Raw genomic sequence first — 17,996 nt, forward strand, 5'->3', positions numbered from 1 at the left:
TTTCTTCCTACAGGTATTTTTATTTTTTTTCTCACATTTTTTTACCTGTGTATTATGGTTGTACTTATTGCTGGGGTTTGTTGTTACATATTCATACATGCGCACAATGTCATTTGGCCAGTGTCACTCCCCAGCCCTTTCCCCCTCTCTCCCTGACTCCCATCCTTGAACCCTTTCCTCTACTGATCTCCCTTTGAGTTTTAGGAAATTCGCCCCCACCTTTCTGTTCCTTTTTCCTCTTTAGCTTCCACAAGTGAAGAAAACATACAACCCTCCATCTTCTGGAATTTTGACTTTTTGCTTAACACAATCTCCAGTTCCATCCATTTCCCTGCAAGTGACATAATTTCATTTTTCTTTATGGCTGAATAAAATTCCATTGTGTGTATTTACCATATTTTCTTGATCCATGTATCTATTGATGGATGTCTAAGCTAGTTCCATGGTTTGGTTACTACAAACACGGGTTTGCATGCATCACTATAACAGGATTACTTTAACTCTTCAGGATAGATACCGTGGAGCGGTATAAGTGGATCATATGGTGGTTTGATGTCTTCTACTTTGAGGAAGCTCCATGCTGATTTCCTTAGCGGCTGTAGTAATTTACCATCCAACCAACAGTTGGGTGATAAATTCTTTTTTCCTCCACATCCTCCCCAGCATTTACTATTTGTATTCTTGATGACTTCCATTCTGACTGGTGTAAGCTGAACTCTCTGTGCGGTTTTGATTTGCATTTTCCTAATTATTAATGATGTGAACATTTTTTTGTACATTTGTTGGCCATTTGTATTTCCTTTGAGAAGCGTCTGTTTAATTCGTTTGCCCACGTATTATTTTTTTTGGTGTGAAGATTTTTGAGTTCTTTATATATTCTAGACATTAATCCTCAGTCAGGAAAGTAGCTAGCAAAGGTTTTCTCCCACTCTGTGGGCTCTCTCTTCACATTCCTAATTGTTTCCTTGACTGTGCAAAAGCTTTTTAAATTGATGCCATCCCATTTATTAACTCTGGCATTATTTCCTGAACTTTAGGGGTCCTATTGAGGAAGTCTTGCTTGTGCCTAAACAAGTGTTGAACCTACATTTTCTTCTGGAAGTTGCATAGTTGCTGGACTAATTCTGAGGTCTCTGATCCAGTTTGAATTGATTTTTTGTGCAGGGTGAGAGATAAAGGTCTAGTTTCATTCTTTTAAATATGCACAACCAGTTGTGCCAGCACCATTTGTTTAAAAGGCTGTTTTATCTCCAATATATATTTTGGGTACCTTTTTCAAGGATCAGATGACTGTAGATGTGTGGGTCTCTGCAGGTATTTTTAGTGTATAAGCATTCTTCTAGGTGAGACTGTGTACCTCTGGGTCCTACTAGAATCTTGACTGTCAATAGGTTTGAAGAAAATGAGAGTGGTTCGAATACTGAGGAGATTTGGCTTCTGCTCCGTTGATTGGGTGAGTTCTGCTGAGGTTATTGAGAGCCTTAAACAAGGTCAGAGCAACCTGAACAGATAGGAGAACGGTGGTTGAAAGGACTGGCAAGTGAATTCCATTGAAGATGGAGATTACAAGTAGTCTTCATCTTCATCCTCCAGGTCCCCACCCAATCAATCAAGGTTCTGTTTCCACAAGGTTCTGTTTAATTTCCGTGAGGCTGCAAATTAAATTAACACTGTAGTTTGCCAACTCATGGGATCAAGTATCTGTCTTTTGGACTTTTCAGTCCTTTAGCTGCAAAGAAGAAGCAATCCCTAACTGGGCACAGTGGCTCATGCCTGTAATCCCAGCAGCTCGGGAGGCTGAGGCAAGGGGATTGCAAGTTCAAAGTCAGTCTCAGCAACTAAGCGAGGCCCTGAGCAACCTACTGAGACCCTGTCTCTAAATAGAATGTATATTTTTAAAAAGGGCTGGGGCTGGGGCTCAATGGTGGGGAAACCCTGCGTTCATTCCCCAGTACCAAACCAAACCAAAAACAGCAATTGATGATGGGATTTAGGAATTCAAGTTCCTCTTTCTTTATTTATACTAGTAGTTTTAATGGAGTAGTGTTTTTTTTTATTCCCCCAGGGGACTTTTAGCAATATCTGGAGACATTTTTAGTTGTCACAGCTGGAGAAGGGTATGTGTGTGTTACTTGCATCTGCTGGACAGAGGCCAGTGAGGTCGCTAAATGTCCTCTAATGCATGGGACTTCCACGGCAAAGAAGAATCCAGTGCAAAATGTCAATAGTTTTCAGCAGTTTACCACAGGAAGAAGTGACCATCCCACTCCACGATGCCCTAACTGTGCTGATACCTCTCATAGTATCTTTTGACAAAAGACACCATCAATGATAAGAAGCACAATATTTTATGAACTGTAAGAAGGGGAGACCCTTGTCAAACCAGAGCTTCACCTTGAACCCCTCCCAACCCCTTAGCCACCAACAAGTACTGGAGATTGAACCCAGGGTACTTTACCACCGAACTAGTTGTTTCTATTTTTTATTTTGAGACAGGGTCTGGTTAAATTGCTGAGGGTCTCACTAAGTTGTTGAGGCTGGCCTCAAACATGGGATCGTCCTGCCTCAGCTTCCCGAGTTGCTGGGATTATAGATGTGTGCCCCTGTGCCAAGCTTACATTGATTTTTAACATGCATCCTGGTAAATGGGCCTTTCATTCGTCTGTGGCAGATACACCCAGTCCCACCAAAGCCACTTCTTGGACTTCTCATGCACAAGATGCCTTAGGATACCGGGTAGAGCCCTGTTACTTAGAATTGTGACTGCCTTGGGCCCCTCTAGGGGCTCCTGAGAAACTTCTGCCTCTCAGTAGCAAAGTGAGTGTGTGCCACCAGAGTTCCTCCTGGTCTGTGGTCTCTTCCCTCCCTAGCTGGCAATAGAGGACCCAACCGTGAGTTGCTGAGACATGCTTGTGCTTGTCCCTGGGGGGCTGGAGACGCAGGTATCTGGTGTTTTCAGCCTGAGAGAGGAGGCACTCGGGTGGGGAAGTGCCCAAGCAGAGGCAAATGGTATGGGTGCCAACTGGTTCCAGGGAGCAGCTCAGGTCCATGACCTCCCTTCCCACCAGGCCCTCCCTTCTGCTCGCCCCAGATTCTCTCCTTCCTCTCACTTGGTGCAGCAGCAAGCAGCCGATCTCCTCGAACAGTCACAGTCCCTCCTGTCTGACTTGATCCATTTCCTCTGCAGGACCGCCGGAGAGCAGCTCTGAGCAAAGCCTGTGTCTCACCTGTGCACCTTCCTTGCCTTAACACCTTCCACAGCATCTTTACACAGAATAAAATCCAAAGATCCTTATTTGGACCTCTGAGCTTAGGTTTCATTTTACCAAGGGGACGGTTTTTAAGAGCACCTTCTTATACTCTCAGAAATGTCTGGTTTAGGGGCTGGGGTTGTGGCTCAGTGGCAGAGCACTTGCCTAGCATGCGTGAGGCCCTGGCACCACATAAAATAAAAACAAATAAAATGAAGGTATTATGTCCATTTACAACTAGAAAAAAAAATAGAATGTCTGGTTTAAGCTGGGGATGGAGGTGCACTCCCATAACCCTAGTAACTTGAGGCGGAGGCAGGAGGATCACAAGTTCAAGGCCAACTTTGGTAACTGAGCGAGGCCCTGTTGCAAAAATTTCAGATGGCTGGAGATGAAGCTCGGTGGTAAAGTGCCGCTGAGTTCACTCCCTAGCACTGCAAAAATTCAGACACGAGCCCTGCATTTGTGAGGTCCCCTTGACCCTCGCCTCTGAGCTGCGTGTGTGCACCCGTCCCCTTGGCCCCTTTCCCTCTATCAGAGACACTTGTCCTCCCACTTTCCACACAACATTCTCCTTGGATCCTTCAGGTCTTGGCTTAATAATGGTCACCTTAGGGCCCCCTTTCTTCGCCTGTCCACACCCCTTTTCTGTACTGGTCACATCCCTTCTGTAGTGACCAGAATCTGACTTTTTTGTTCTGCCTGCCTGTCACCTCCCTGTGGGTGTGGGTGCTTTCTCACCAACGCAGGACCCATCAGATCACAGTACCCTCCATAAGTATTTTATGAAATCAGCCAATAAAAGGCCTTCCTTCCTGACTCCCTTCCACTTGAGGTCAAGCCGCCATGATGGACACAGCCCACGACTCTGCACTCTTCTTCCTTGGCACAGGCCACAGCTGCATGGAAAGGATCCTTTGTGTGACTCCCGTGGTCATCAGTTTCTCCTAGGTTGGGACTAACCTGGGATAGTTGCAATGGGGCCAGGGCAGTTCAGGAAGCATCAGTCTGGAATCTTCTGTGGGGCCTTGCGTTTGGTGCTGGGGGGCAGAGCTGTTGACCCAGGTGGGGAGGGCGGGACATTAGCTCAGCGTGCAGCCGCCCCGTCCCGCTGGCTTCCTTCTCTTCTGGGGAACTTCCTTTTCCTTCCCCTGCTTCACTCTAATATGCCTGCTAGAAGTTTCTCGAATTCCAGAAAACTCTGGACTCATGACGGACCCAGCAAGGCAAATGGCAGGATAGGAGCAAGGCCGCTGAATCCCAGGGCAGAGGTAGAGGACGGCAGAGAGAAAAACCTCCCTCTGATCCCTGTCTTGATCTGTGTTATTTTGTCAGCAGCAGGTAAGGACGGCTCGCCAGCAGCAGGTAAGGACGGCTCGCCACCAGCAGGTAAGGACGGCTCGCCAGCAGCAGCCCCGGCTACCACAGTAAAAACTAACACAGTCTCAAGCACGAAGCCCCAAACTTCAGGAACCACTTCAGACCCAGCGACGTCCACCAAGTTGGCTGGCTCTTCGGCATCCACATCCCGAGGGGGGTCCTTGAACCCGACTCAGCCAAGCACCTCTGCGGCGACTACAGTCTCTACAACCACCAGTGTCACACAGAGTGGTAGTACTACGCCTTCCTCTCCCACTTTAACCACCACTGAAAAAGCAGCCTTCCAGAGCACGGACAAAGGATACAGCAGTAGTGGCCACACTCCCACAGCCACCCCAGCCACTCATAGAACACAGGTGCCGAACCCTCCTCCTCCAGAACCCACTACCACAAAAAACCCTCCTGTGGAATCAACTGGCAGCCCAGGCTCTCACCATTCAACCGCTGCCACTGTGAAGACCCTAGAGAGCTCCACCAGTGGACAACACAGCCTTACCTTGGTCCCCAGTGGTTCAAGCCCTGCGCCTGGCACTAGCGGCCCCACATCCAAGGTGTTGCCCACCACCCAAAGTAAGTAGGGCCTCGACTTGTTACTGTTTTTCAAGCAAAAAGAAACTTTTCTGTGCTTTTTTTCCTCTACACAGTTTCTCGCTGGGAGGGTCATGCTGAGACCTGAACATGAGGACACTCCTTCACTCAGAGCTGGTTTCCCATTTCTGAGAAGCAAGGCCAACATTTGAGGGTTTTGGCCTGCCCAGGGTAAACACGCCAACCGTCTACACACAGGCAAGACTGCGCTGTGGTGGTGGCAGCAGGGTGTTAGAATATTCTAGAATGGTGCTCCTCAGACTTGTTCGATGACAACCCATCATAAGAAACACACTTTAATACATCAGGGTCTAAAAAAAACACATATAGCCGGGTGTGGTGGCACACGCCTATAATCCCAGTGCCTTGGGAGGCTGAGGCCTGAGGATCTGAGTTCAAGGCCAGCCTCAGCAACAGTGAGACACTAAGAAGTTTTTTGAGACCCTGTCTCTAAATAAAATACAAAAAAGGAGGCTTGTAGTTCAGTGGTAGAGTGCTTATCTTGCACATGTGAGGCACCGGGTTCAAACCTCAGCGCCACATAAAAAAATAAATAAAACAAAGGTATTATGTTCACCTTACAACTAAAAAAATATTTTAAAAAAATACAAAATAGGGCTGGGGGAGCTGAGGTTGTGGCTCAGTGGTAGAGCGCTTCCCTAGCACATGCAAGGCCCTGGGCTTGATCCACATAAAAATAGACAAATAAAATAAAGGTATTGTGTCCAACTACAACTAACAAATAAATATAAAGAAGAATAGGGCTGGGGGATGTGACTCAGTGGCCGAGTGCTCCCGAGTTCAATCCCTGGTACCTGCCGCCCCAAAAATAATAAATAAAAAAACCACATATAATGCATATAAATGAAACAAATTTCACTATATAGGACTTTTTATAGAAGCTGATATTTTCAATTCTGTTCCATTTCCTTTTCCTTTTATTAACTGATTTCTCAAGTGCTCATCTTAACCTAGTAAAATAATTTCAAAATCTAGTGATGGAGCTGGGTGAGCTATTTTGGGAAACTGAGGCAGGAGGATTGCAAATTTGAAGCTGGCCATAGCAACTTAGTGATACCCTCAACAACTTAGCAACACACTGTCTCTAAATTAAAAAGGACTGGGGTTTTAGTTAAGTGGTAGCGTGCTTCTGGGTTCAATTCCCAGTACCATAAAAATAAATAAATAAATAGATAAATTGAGGCAGGAGAAAAATCTACAGATGGATCATGAGCCTCAAAATCCTGACCCATCTGGGATCTGCTGAATTGGAACTTCTGCTAGTGACTGAAGAATCTGGAGATCCAGGCACTCCCAGGCAACATAGATACATCTTGAAACAGCCCATCACACTGGGCGAGGGTGGCCCTCTCCTATGGAGAGAGGCTCTGAGTTGGATAAATGCAGCTCCCTGCTGTGCCACCTGCTGCCACATGACCTTGGGAAAATCACTGAGTCCTCCTGGACCTCTTTGACTTAGCTCTTAAACTAGCTTGTCCAGTGTGACTGTCCTGTCAAATAGTACAGGACACCACTTCATCCCCCTGCCTCTGCACACTGGAACCAGAAAAGACTGGACTTTTCTCTGCTCTTTTATTCTTCTAGCCTCTTCAGACTCCACCATAGCACCCAAGAAGGAACACCCACCATGCACCCCAGAAGGAACTCGGCAGACCTCCAGCCAGATGCCACCCAAGCCCACCCCGTCTTCCTCCATGACATCTCCGCTTGAGGGCTCTCCGTCCAGTCCTTCGTCAAGAACTGGGGCCACATCTACTGTTGGGGGAGACACCCACCCCAGCACTCGTTCGGCTTCAACTTCCCCCCAAGGCCTCAGCACAACCTCTTCCACCCTGGCTCCTGGGAAACCCAAGGTAATTCCAGCAAGGTGGGACAAAAAGAGAACCCATGCTCCAAGAAAAGCTATTTCTATTTTCGCTCCAGCCAGGAGCAAAATGAGGAATACTGTCCATTTGCCCCATCTCCCCTGGTTTTTCCTAAGGCTTTCAAAGACATTCCTGACTTTAAACTGGCCCAGCCATGCCACGAACTGATTACCACCCATGGGATGGAGAACAGGATCCTTGGATCTTTGGGCCTGACCCTTCCTCTCATGGCTTCTTCCAGGTAGACTGCATGCCTCCTGAAAGGCTGGATAAGAAGCTGCTCATCCTGAACCTCACGGAAACCAGCCCCTGTGTGAGTACTGCTCATCAGCCCTCCACAGCCTGCAGGCTGGCAGGGGAAAGGAAGCAGAGGGGACCAAAGTGCTCCGTCTAGAATGGGCCAGGTGGTGTGTTCACCTAGGGATCTGCCCCTTGCCGTCTTACAGAGCAACAAACTAAGGTTCAGACTTCTCTGAGGTCACACAGATAGGACTGCCACAGGCCAGAACAAGTTCCCAAGTCCTCCCTTTCACTGGTGCTTACTCACAGTGCGATCCTGGTTGCCCTTTGCTTCTAGCTCTGGGTGTGACTTCGGACAGTTGGTCTGTTTGGAAATGGGAATTTAAGTCGGCCTCACTTCCCTTGTTCTCAGAGTGGCTTTGTTTCCTGGTCCATGTGTTTTTTGAGAGCCTCAGTGGTGGCAAGCCATTAGGGAGAGTCTCCTTCAAACCCAAAGAGTTGGGGGGTGGGCGGGAGATAAAAGGGTCCTGGTACAGAACATAAGGGAGCCCCTGCCTGTAGTTGTTCTATTCTGAGTGATGTGTGGACACTGTATGAGCAAGAGGGCGACCAAGGACTTGAGCTGGGGATGTTCTGTTGTTCAGTGAACAGCTGTTGAGCCCTGTGAGTGCAGGTGGTGGCTGCCTCACTGCTGCCCTCTCCTGGCCAGTGCCTATTTTTGCACCCACTCTAGGAACTAGAACAGGATTTGGTTTCTACAGGTTGGAGAGCTTTTCTGCCATTGTGCTTTTTCTTGGGCATCCATTTTGCTGGCTTTTCTAGGTAAACCTTACAGAAGTATATATTTGACCATCAGAGCTTTAACCTCCAGGGGTAGCTTATGGAGGTCTTGACGCAGGTCAGAGAAACATCAGCTAGGGGATCCCTGATGACCTCCCTGCACTGTATTCCTCACCCGAGCCCTGAAGCCACGTTGCCATGTACTCTCTGCTTCTCCATGTTCTCTGCACACATTCAGTGGCTCCTCGCCTTCCCCATCAGCCTGTTCACTGCCTCAGTCCGAGACACAGGTGCATCATTCTGGGACTAGACCACCTTGAGTCCAGAGCTGAGGTCTTCCACTCCTGCCGTCTTCAAAAGGGGCAGGAGAGGCTGGCAAATGACAAGTTCAGAGAGCACTGGAGCCCCTGCTGCCGGTGGTGGGGTGCTGTGCTGTGTTCCCCTGCCCACAGTACAGGGCACTGATTCCCGAGTCTCAAAGAACATGGAGGAGATAGGCCCTGTTGTGCCCACAGTCTGAGGAGACTCGGGGCAGAGAAGCCAGGCGCTGAAGAATATAGACCGACTCCTGGCAGGGCTTGGAATGCACTGGTGGAGCATGGAGAGGGACGCGGGTTAAGCAGGATGGCAGAGGGCAGCCCCACAAGCCTAGACTGTTGTCACACCCCTCTGCAATGCCTGTGTTCTCCTTACAACAGGCAAAGAGCCCTCCAGCGGATAACAAATTGATCACACAGCTGTGCCAAGCAGTCAAAGCCACCTTCAACCCGGCTCAGGATTCGTGTACAGTACAGCTGGCTCCCATTCAGGAAAGCCAGGCGGTGGCCCTCAAAAAAATCACTATTCAAAGTGAGTTGAAGGCAAGAGGGCCTAGGCCTGTGTGGGTGGGAACAGAATGGGAGGTGACGGTCCAGGAGCTGCTTGGAGTGTGGGTCAGGGTGGTGCCGCTAGGAACTCTCAAGCCACGCATCCTCTCAGGGCCACCCAAGAGGCTGGGCCATGCAGAACACCCTTTGTCTTGGGCTTCCTCTCCCTTGCCACCACATGGCTCTGAGGCAGCACCTCCCCTCTCTCCTACAGCAAATCTCCTTCCTGAGAATGTGTACACCCTGCTGAAGGACAAGTGGGATGACCTAAGAGAGGTAGGTGGGCTGTTCTGTATGCAGCCTCTCTCTCAAGTCCAGCGACCCCTCCAGTGTGGCAGGCCTGTTGCCCGTGCAAGCTTCTGCAGCAGATGGAAGAGCTCTCCATCCCGGGGGGTTGGGGGAGCGGGGAGCGGAGACTGTTCTCTGCCACATGATGTCTCCTACCTGGCCAGGTGGGAGTCAGCCACATGCAGCTGGGGGATGAAGGACCGCCAGAGGAGACTGAAGACCGCTTCAGCATGCCACTGATCATCACCATCGTCTGCATGGCATCCTTCCTGCTCCTCGTTGCGGCTCTCTATGGCTGCTGCCACCAGCGACTCTCCCAGAGGAAGGATCAGGTGAGCACATCCCTCCTCTGACTAGGGAAGCAGTCCCGTCACCAGACGAGCTCTCGGCTTATCAATCCTGTAGTCCAGCAGGGGACAGTGAGTGGCCTTGGACCCTTCAGGCAGGCAGAGCACGGCCTAGGCAGCCGCCAGCTGCTGAGGAGGCACCATGGCCTGAGGCAAGAGCAGGACTTTTGAAGAAAAAGATTAGGTTGAAGCCCTGTTCTTGGTGTGACCTTGAGTCCATCATATAACCTCTTGGAGCTTCAGCTGTTCCCACACAGTAGAGACAGTTTCCATCTTGCAGAGCTGTTCTGGGGGTTGAAATAAATGGCCCTGTGTGTGCTGTCTCTCCAAACTTCTCTCAACTGCTAAACTCTTATCTTTCAGTTCCACCCAGATTTGTGGCTCCCCCCAACCCCGAGTGCCCCTTGAAGGAGGTTTGGGAAAATTTTCATGCCTAGCTTCCTCATGCTCCACCTGAAACCCAATCTCTGGGTCAGTGTGTGTTCGGAGCTGCCCAGGTGATTCTAACATACAGTCAGCCAAATCTGAGAGAGAGGGGGGACGGGATTGTCCCATTGTTGCCGCAGGGATGCCCATGGTGACTGCCCTACCTGTCTTGTCCAGGCTTGGAGAGAGGTCCTTGGTCACCTGGCCTGAAGGGAGGTCATTTTCTCATAGTACTGCTCCATCCACGACTAGGGGTAATGTGGGTGTTTGGAGAGGTTTTGAGGGAAAGTAATGGAGGAGAGACGAAAATACTTAGAAGGTCCTGGAGAACAAGGTCCATGTTCGCTGACATCAGCGATTCAGACTTGCCCACGGGATGAAGGTGAAACCATTGGGGAATTTTAGGGTATGAGGCAGGCCTGTAGCCAGGGTGGCTTCCTGGACAGCCAGCACCTACATGTGAGCAGAGTGCTTGCTTTAGTCAAATTGGGTTCCCGGCGTTGAAGGAGGTAGCACATGTTAACACTATGTTAAGCCAGGCACCGTGTGCCACCTGTGATCCCATCTACGGGGGAGGCTGAGGCAGGATTGCAAGTTTGAACTCTGTCCTGGCAACCAACTGAGACCTTGTCTCAAAATAAAATAAAAAGGAATGGGGAGTAACTCAGTGATAGAGTATTTGCTTAGCACGCTTGAAGTCTTGGGTTTGATCTCCAATATTGCAAAGGAAAAATAAAAAAAAGAAAGAAAGAAAAACTTAAGGGTTATAACCTTCCAAAATTACTCTTTCTCCCTGGGTCATCTTCCCCACGCTAGCAACGACTCACAGAGGAGCTACAGACAGTGGAGAATGGTTACCATGACAACCCAACCTTGGAAGTGATGGAGACCTCCTCCGAGATGCAGGAGAAGAAGGTGGTGAACCTTAATGGGGAGCTGGGGGACAGCTGGATCGTCCCTCTGGACAACCTGACCAAGGATGACCTAGATGAGGAAGACACACATCTCTAACCGGGTCTGCTGGTGCCTCGACAGTGCCACAGGCTCCAGACTGACCACCTGAAGTGCCATTTGGACAGAGGGGGAAGATTCCTCCGTTTGAGGAGGGAAAGACTGGGGGAGGAAGAGTGGACTTCAAGGGTTGCTACCTCCCAATCCCCACAGGGCCTTAATTTTTCCCTTTTCAAGCCGATCATATCCTGTTGTCTAGATCCCTCTTGTAAAGTAACCCACTAGTGCCTGAGCTCATCGCTGCTGGAGGATGAGAAGGGAGATGGACGAAGAGTCATGGAAAGGATCTCAGACTCTAGAACAATCCCCTCATTTCCCAAGTGAGATAACTAAGGATTGAAGAGGGCAGGCGACTTGCACAAGGTCACAGTTACTTGGTGACAGATTCCTCCCTTCACTCCAGGGCTCATCTGTACCAAGCACACTGCTCTTCACTTGTGCCCTCTCTCCAGAGCAGCCCTGGGTAGGGGAACACTCCCGATAGTAGGGGGCTAGGGAGGCGAGCTGGCCTGTACCCTTTTCAGTGGGATCTGATTATAAGGACAGGTCCCGTGTTTCCATCTCTGACTCCAGCTTCACCTGCCAATACTCTTCTCCCTCCCCTCCTCTCACCCCTTTTCACTCAGTTTTCAGTCCCACTCTGCCCCAGGGCACCAGGGATCAGCACAGGTCATTCATCACCTTGAACCTCTTTTCCTGGATTCTGATTTCTTTGCATCCATTTAATGATGCAGAGGCCTCCCAGTGTGCTTGAGGCCCACTCAAGGGAACAGTGGGCAGGTGAAGAGAGGAGCTCTTCGTCCCAGGGTTGCCTCCTCATGGCAGCTGATTCAGGGCTCAGAAATGACACTGGCCCATTACCCAAGCACCCCTTGAAAATGGACACTCTCCAAGATCTCCTTTGGCCTTCTGCTCCCACCAGGGATTAAAATCTGCAGTAGCCACAGAAAGTAAGATGTTTCTTTTTGGTCACTGCTCAGCCAATGGATGAATCCCGCAAGGCCCAGCCAGAAAGAGCAATAGTGGTAAGACAGATCTGTGCAGGCCTCCCACCCCCGCCCCGATCAGAAGAGGTGTGCCTGAACAGACAATCGATTCATCAAACTGCTGGCAGACAGGTGTTACTTGTTTCACAGGATACTCAGGGACTTTTCAAGTTGCTGAGAGTTTTGTTGTATTTGTTTTTTTAAATTCAGCACTCCACTGTCAAAGGCCAAAGCTTCAGCTATTGGAGACTCTTAGCTCACCTCATGGATTCTGATTCTCCAGAGAGAGAAAAGCCAGGACATGAGTGCACTCTAAGGTGCCTGACTTCCCACTCTTCTGGCATGGAGCTAGGCCTCGCTGTTTCCTCTCCCCTGTGTTGCTGGTGGGGCTACTGCAGTTCTGTTTCTGGTGGCATCTCAGGGAAACACAAAGCCATGTCTGTTCCCCAGCACAGGGTTTTCTAGGCTCAGCAGTTAGCTGTCTTGTAGAAGGCATCTGAGGATGGGGCATAGTGAGGCTTCATCTGGTTTTCTGAGAGGGGAGCTCCTGCATGGAGTTTTTGAACTCTGGCCATGGCCTGTATGTTCCTGGGCATAAATTCCCTGGAACCAGCTATCTGCATTGGAACAGTTTATTTTAAACAGAATAGAAGGGGGACAAAGGGGAAAGGTCTATCCTTTCCTAGCTCCCTGCGTCCTGCTCTGAGGCCTGTAGTCATTAAATATCCTAGGGAACAGGGAAGTCCAGGTGATCATGGATTGTACCCAGGAAGTGTTCCAAGAGCTAGAGAGATGCTAGGTTACCAGTATCCAAATGCATCTGTTCTGCTCTTCTGTCACTAGTATTTGGAGGTGGGCAGGATGGGGAACAGTGCCAATTTGAGGAGAAAGAGAGGGAATGTTGGGACAATGGAGAGAGGTCTGTTTGCTTCCTTTCTGCCCAGGGTTCTGTCTGTCCAGTGGGTTTCTGTCATGGCCTGTGAGAGGCCAGAGTGGATTATTGCCCTTTTGCTGATTCTGGGTCACATTCACTGGCAAGGGCTTTTGACAGACAGCAAATATTGCTTCTGCAAATGATCAAAGGATGCAGCCCCAGGACCTCTTAGAGATGACGACTGTGAAGACTAGAGAGCAGAAACCATGCCTGGTCAGGGGCAGTGAACACAGCTTTATCCAGGGAGAACCTGGGGAAGCATTGGGCTGACTGAGAGGTTCCTTCTTCTTGTGCATCCAAATTGTGCTTTTAGTGGCACATTGGATCTGACACCTGGCGTTGGCTCGCTCTTGCTGCTAGGACCTCTATATCAACAGGCCATGCCACCAGCAAGTGTAAAACTCATCTTCCCACATGCCTGAGTCCGAGTGCTGTCTGATAATTCAGATTCTGGGACCAAGAAGAGATAATGGCAACACCAGAGGCTTAGCAAGACTCTGAACCAGTTGTACCAAAGAGAATTTAAGAACTCCATTTCAGTGGCAAACCACTGTTTCCCCATGCTGCAAAAACCGTGAATCTGATAATTCCCCAAGTTACAAAAACCACAGATCTGGAGATTTTGATTGGATGAAATTCAGTGGGCAGCATGCTGCATTGTGAGTGGGAGAGTATAACGTACAGACAAATATGCACTGGAAGGCGGAGTCCGGGTTTAATCTAGCAGACACTGGGCATGCCCACTGCTTAGTAAGAAAAACTATCACAAGATTTATTTAAACCATTTTTGAGCTTTACCTTTTTTTTTTTTTTTTTTTTTTGGACGACATACTGGAGAAACTTTGAAGAATAAGTTCAAACTGATATATAGATATACATATTTTTGACAGTGTAAATACAACAGCCATATTAATCTACCCTGCACTGCTTTTAAGTAAATACACTTTGAAATAAATCCATTAGCTAAGGGAGATGGCAAGGCTTTTTTTTTTTTTTTTCTCTGAACAAGAATGTAAATGTCTACCTTACTAGAAATGGCAAGTTTTTGATTTCTTTTTTAACAACAAAAAGATTCAATAAGACAGGCTGGGGACAAAATATTTGTCTTGCAGATTGGGCATTTTCATTTTAAAATATGATCTCTTCTCCCACCAAGTGTCAGTCCCATCCCAGTAAGGGCTAGGGTCAGGTGCACTAGATGAAGAGTGATACTCTGGTCACAGGGACAGAGATGTAGAGATCTCTTTCAGTCTTTTTCCACAGATAAACCTGAAGCCCACATAGGTAAAGCGACAGAAACAGGATTAAAGCCTGGATCCATTGATGGTCCCATGCTGTGTGCCTCCAAAGAAATCCGGGAACTAAGGACTGCCACTTGCAGGCAGGTTGACAGAGACATGACACCATTTCTTCCCCCAAACTACCCTAACAAGGCCAGAGATGCAGAGTGACAGCAGTTTTAACAGTCTAGTGATGTTCCTATTTTATGTCACTACGTCATATAGGTCTAAGATGTAAATGAACAATCCTTTCTGCCAAGAAACCGTGTTATGTGAGCTCTCCCTTAGGAAACCTACTAGTAGATGAGGATCAAAGGGAACAAGTCAGGGAAGGCAGCGCAAGAGAAAACCAGAGACTACTTTTCGTCAAAGTTGCGCTGATTCCCAACACCCAGGGAAAGCAGGGGATTACTATTTCATGGGGTTTTGTTTTTATTAGTGAATGTTAAAAATAATTTGCCCAGGAGACTGGGGGAGCATGTGTCTTAGTGGACAGGGGTCTGATGTACACTGGAATTTACTGAGAAACTTGTTTGTAAAAACTATAGTTAATTATTGCATTTTCTTACAAAAATATATTTTGAGAAATTGTACACTGTCAATTAAAATGCTTTTCTGTAAGCTGGTTCAAGCCCTGGTATTTTGCTTAACTTAAATTCTTTAACTGAGCTGTCTCATCACGGAAAAAAACTCCCCTGCTCTTAGTGACACTGACCAGTGACACTGATCTGTGTGGGTGCAGGAGGGGAGTGGGATGAAGTAGGGAGGAAGGAGGGCATCCTAGAGGTGGCGAGTTCTCCACTCCACCTCAGGCCACCCTGTGGATCCTTAAGAGGATGTCATTTTCTCTCAGGCACTGTTGTTTCCCTCCCTCCCTGATGCTTATGCTTTGGGTACAGCTGAGTAACCACCAGGGAAGATCCCATGTGGGTTGCTGAGCCCTGATCAGGTATGAAAAACTGGCCAAGAGAAGAACACAAATATAAGTATAAAAAACAACCAACTCTGTTCGGGCCCTATTTCTGCCCCTTAGAGGATCTGCTTACTTGTCAGGAGAGACTTCTGTCTGATCTGCAGGTACACAGTGAAGGAGGAGGTTCAGGGAAGGCCTCAGATGATTCTGATTCTTTTCATCTCCAAGGGTGGTAGTGCTACAGCTGCACGTTAGCTCAGGGCTTCATCATTCCCAGTTTATAGAACGTGGCAGATAGATTTGGTCCGTTTGCCTCCACCATTCAGTTTACAGAACATTTTAACGTAGTGTCTAGGGAGCTGGCACCACTTAAGGAAATGAAGTGCAGAGATTTACACAGCCATTTAAATGTTAGTCTTAGGCCTAGACTACATCTTTTCTCTCTTCAGGCCTATATTCTTAACAGCATTCACACTTGACTTCCAACAGTTTATTTCTAGAATGTAGTATCTGTTAACAGGATTTTCCTTTCATTTGGTAATTCTATAAGGTCACACCACCCTGAAGGGGTGGGTCAGAGTTGGGCCTGGGTATTTTGAGGTTAACTTCACGAATGTGCCAAGGATACTGGAAGGAGTCCAAATGCCAGGACTTCCTGCAGGTCCCTGGCCCTGATCACGGGCACACTGATCTGAGTGACTCAGAGTTTATCAAAGGCCACAAATTCTTCTAAGACTCCATTCTTCCTGAATAGGGCACTGACACTGCTCCCTGCCTACCAAGAGGTGCTCTCAGTTGGCATTTCAATGGTATGCCTCTTTTGCCATTTACAACCTCCCTGTTCTGTAAGTTCCCTCCCAAACCACTCACTTATGTCTTGCATACCCTCCCAGCCCCTGCTGCCGGAGAAAAATAGATGAAGAATAGGTCTGGCTACTGTAAGTGAGAATACTTGTGATAAATACGGAGTATTTTTCAAAGACCTTGGCAATTTATGGATAAGCAAAAATCAATGGAACCCTAGCAAAGACCATCTGCTGCCAATATTTACTTAACCAAGTTGAGACTTCTAAGGCTACCTGGAGGTTGGTGGTGGATGTGGAGGTAAACAGGATTCCTGGCTCCTCGACTGCCCATCCTATTGGCCAAGTTCAGAGGGTAGTGCTACAAATACAGCCAAGTGTCCTCAGCTCCCATTTTGAGTTTTGCCGATCATCAAACTTCCCTAGCCAAGCCATTTTTTACCTCGTTCTTCTCTCCCCCATGTAAGGAAAATATTTCTGGCAAGGCCATTTATCTGACTCCCCTTGCTTTTCCTGGGTCAGAAACCTAGCAGGAAGGTCCACTGCAGACATCAGAAAAGCTCACAGCAGCTTAACTCAAAGCACCCTGCTCTGCTGTCCTCTTCCCTGTGACAAAAAGCTCCACTCTTCCTTCTGCCTCAGACATGCAACAGGCAAAGGAAGGCGGGAGTTAAGTATGTGCATATAGGGCTCAAAACAGCAACTGCATGCTCACCGGACTGGTACAGCTGACACCTCAATGGTGTTCAGCACCAAGTCTTTGCTCACTGCTGTTTTCCCACTAGAAGATAGTGACAGATGTCAGGGGTGGTGTCTTACAGTTTGACCCCTTTGTGTTAATTCTTTGGAGAATTAACCAAGGAAAGGTCAATTCCTTACCTTATCACAGCACCTCATGTTTTCCTGTTTTTAGAACACAAAGAAATGTGACTTCTGAGCCACACTTAAAGCACACCCTAGAAATGAAAGCTATGCAGTAAGATATGGCTTGATTTGTAAGTTGAGAAAACATAATCCCCATGGGGTGAATAGCTGACAACTCCAGAATGTAGGACCACAGAGCCAGACAGGAGATGACAAAGGCTGAGACCTCTCTGTTATTCTGAGGCCATATGGAGAGCTCACACAACTCAACCCAGACAACCTAGGGCCTTTATTTGGCATATTTCTGAGTTAATTTTTTTCAAATTCAGCAACACTTGTAGGTTCTCTCTCTTTACTATTTTTTTCTACAATTTTCTGTTTCAGTCCAGTTTTTTCTCTTAGTTCCTAATTGGTATAAGCATGACTCCTTAAGACTTGGGAAACAAGTTCAAATTCACAAAACAGACAAACACAGAAAAATGTTTGTGGTTAAAAACAACAACAAGAAATGAAGACAGGTGTGGTACATGCCTGTAATCCCAGCCGTGGGGGAGGCTGAGACAGGAGGACTGCCAAAGCCAGCCTCAGCAAAAGCGAGGCGCTAAGCAACTCAGTGAGAGCCTGTCTCTAAAATACAAATAGGACTGGGGATGTGGCTCAGTGGTTCCTGAGTTCAATCCCCAGTACCAAAAACAAAACAAAAAAAACCAAATAAATAGACAAACAAATAATTTGCTAGATCCTTTACTTTATTGCTGCTGGTGTGCTTCACCATGAGCTATCTCACCAGCTCTTGTCACCAAAATCAGGGGTGTATACCACACTCTGCTCCACCAGTTTTTTTTGGTGCCAAGGATTGAACCCAGAGGTGCTTAATTACTGAGTCACATCCTGAGCCCTTTTTTAAAAATTTTATTTTGAGTATGAATTGTCAAGATCATTGTATGGTCATGTGTAACTAATAAAAATTTTTATTTTATTTTATTTTGAGATTGGGTCTAAGTTGCTTAGAGCCTTGCTAAATTGCTGAGGCTGGATTTGAACTTGCGATCCTTCTGTCTTAGCCTCCCAAGTTGCTGAGATTTCAGGTGTGCACTATGGTGTCCGGCTTCACCAGAGTTTGTTTTTTAAATGGAACCATCTCCCAGAAACT

At 47.7% G+C, this 17,996-nt stretch overlaps 1 protein-coding gene across 1 annotated transcript in view; it reads left to right on the forward strand.

Annotated features, from left to right (window-relative positions):
* Positions 1–14,884, forward strand: part of Podxl (podocalyxin like) — a 48,938-nt gene extending 34,054 nt beyond the window's left edge. The window contains exons 3-9 of the mRNA XM_077796417.1: positions 4,587–5,201; positions 6,825–7,093; positions 7,347–7,418; positions 8,824–8,974; positions 9,206–9,267; positions 9,444–9,611; positions 10,869–14,884. Of these exons, the coding sequence (XP_077652543.1) occupies positions 4,587–5,201; positions 6,825–7,093; positions 7,347–7,418; positions 8,824–8,974; positions 9,206–9,267; positions 9,444–9,611; positions 10,869–11,063 (1,532 nt within the window). The 3' untranslated portion in view covers positions 11,064–14,884. The remainder of the gene's footprint in view (positions 1–4,586; positions 5,202–6,824; positions 7,094–7,346; positions 7,419–8,823; positions 8,975–9,205; positions 9,268–9,443; positions 9,612–10,868) is intronic.
* Positions 14,885–17,996: the final 3,112 nt, after the last annotated feature.

Source organism: Urocitellus parryii, chromosome 3 (genome assembly GCF_045843805.1).
Source record: "Urocitellus parryii isolate mUroPar1 chromosome 3, mUroPar1.hap1, whole genome shotgun sequence".
NCBI classification, from domain to species: Eukaryota; Metazoa; Chordata; class Mammalia; order Rodentia; family Sciuridae; genus Urocitellus; species Urocitellus parryii.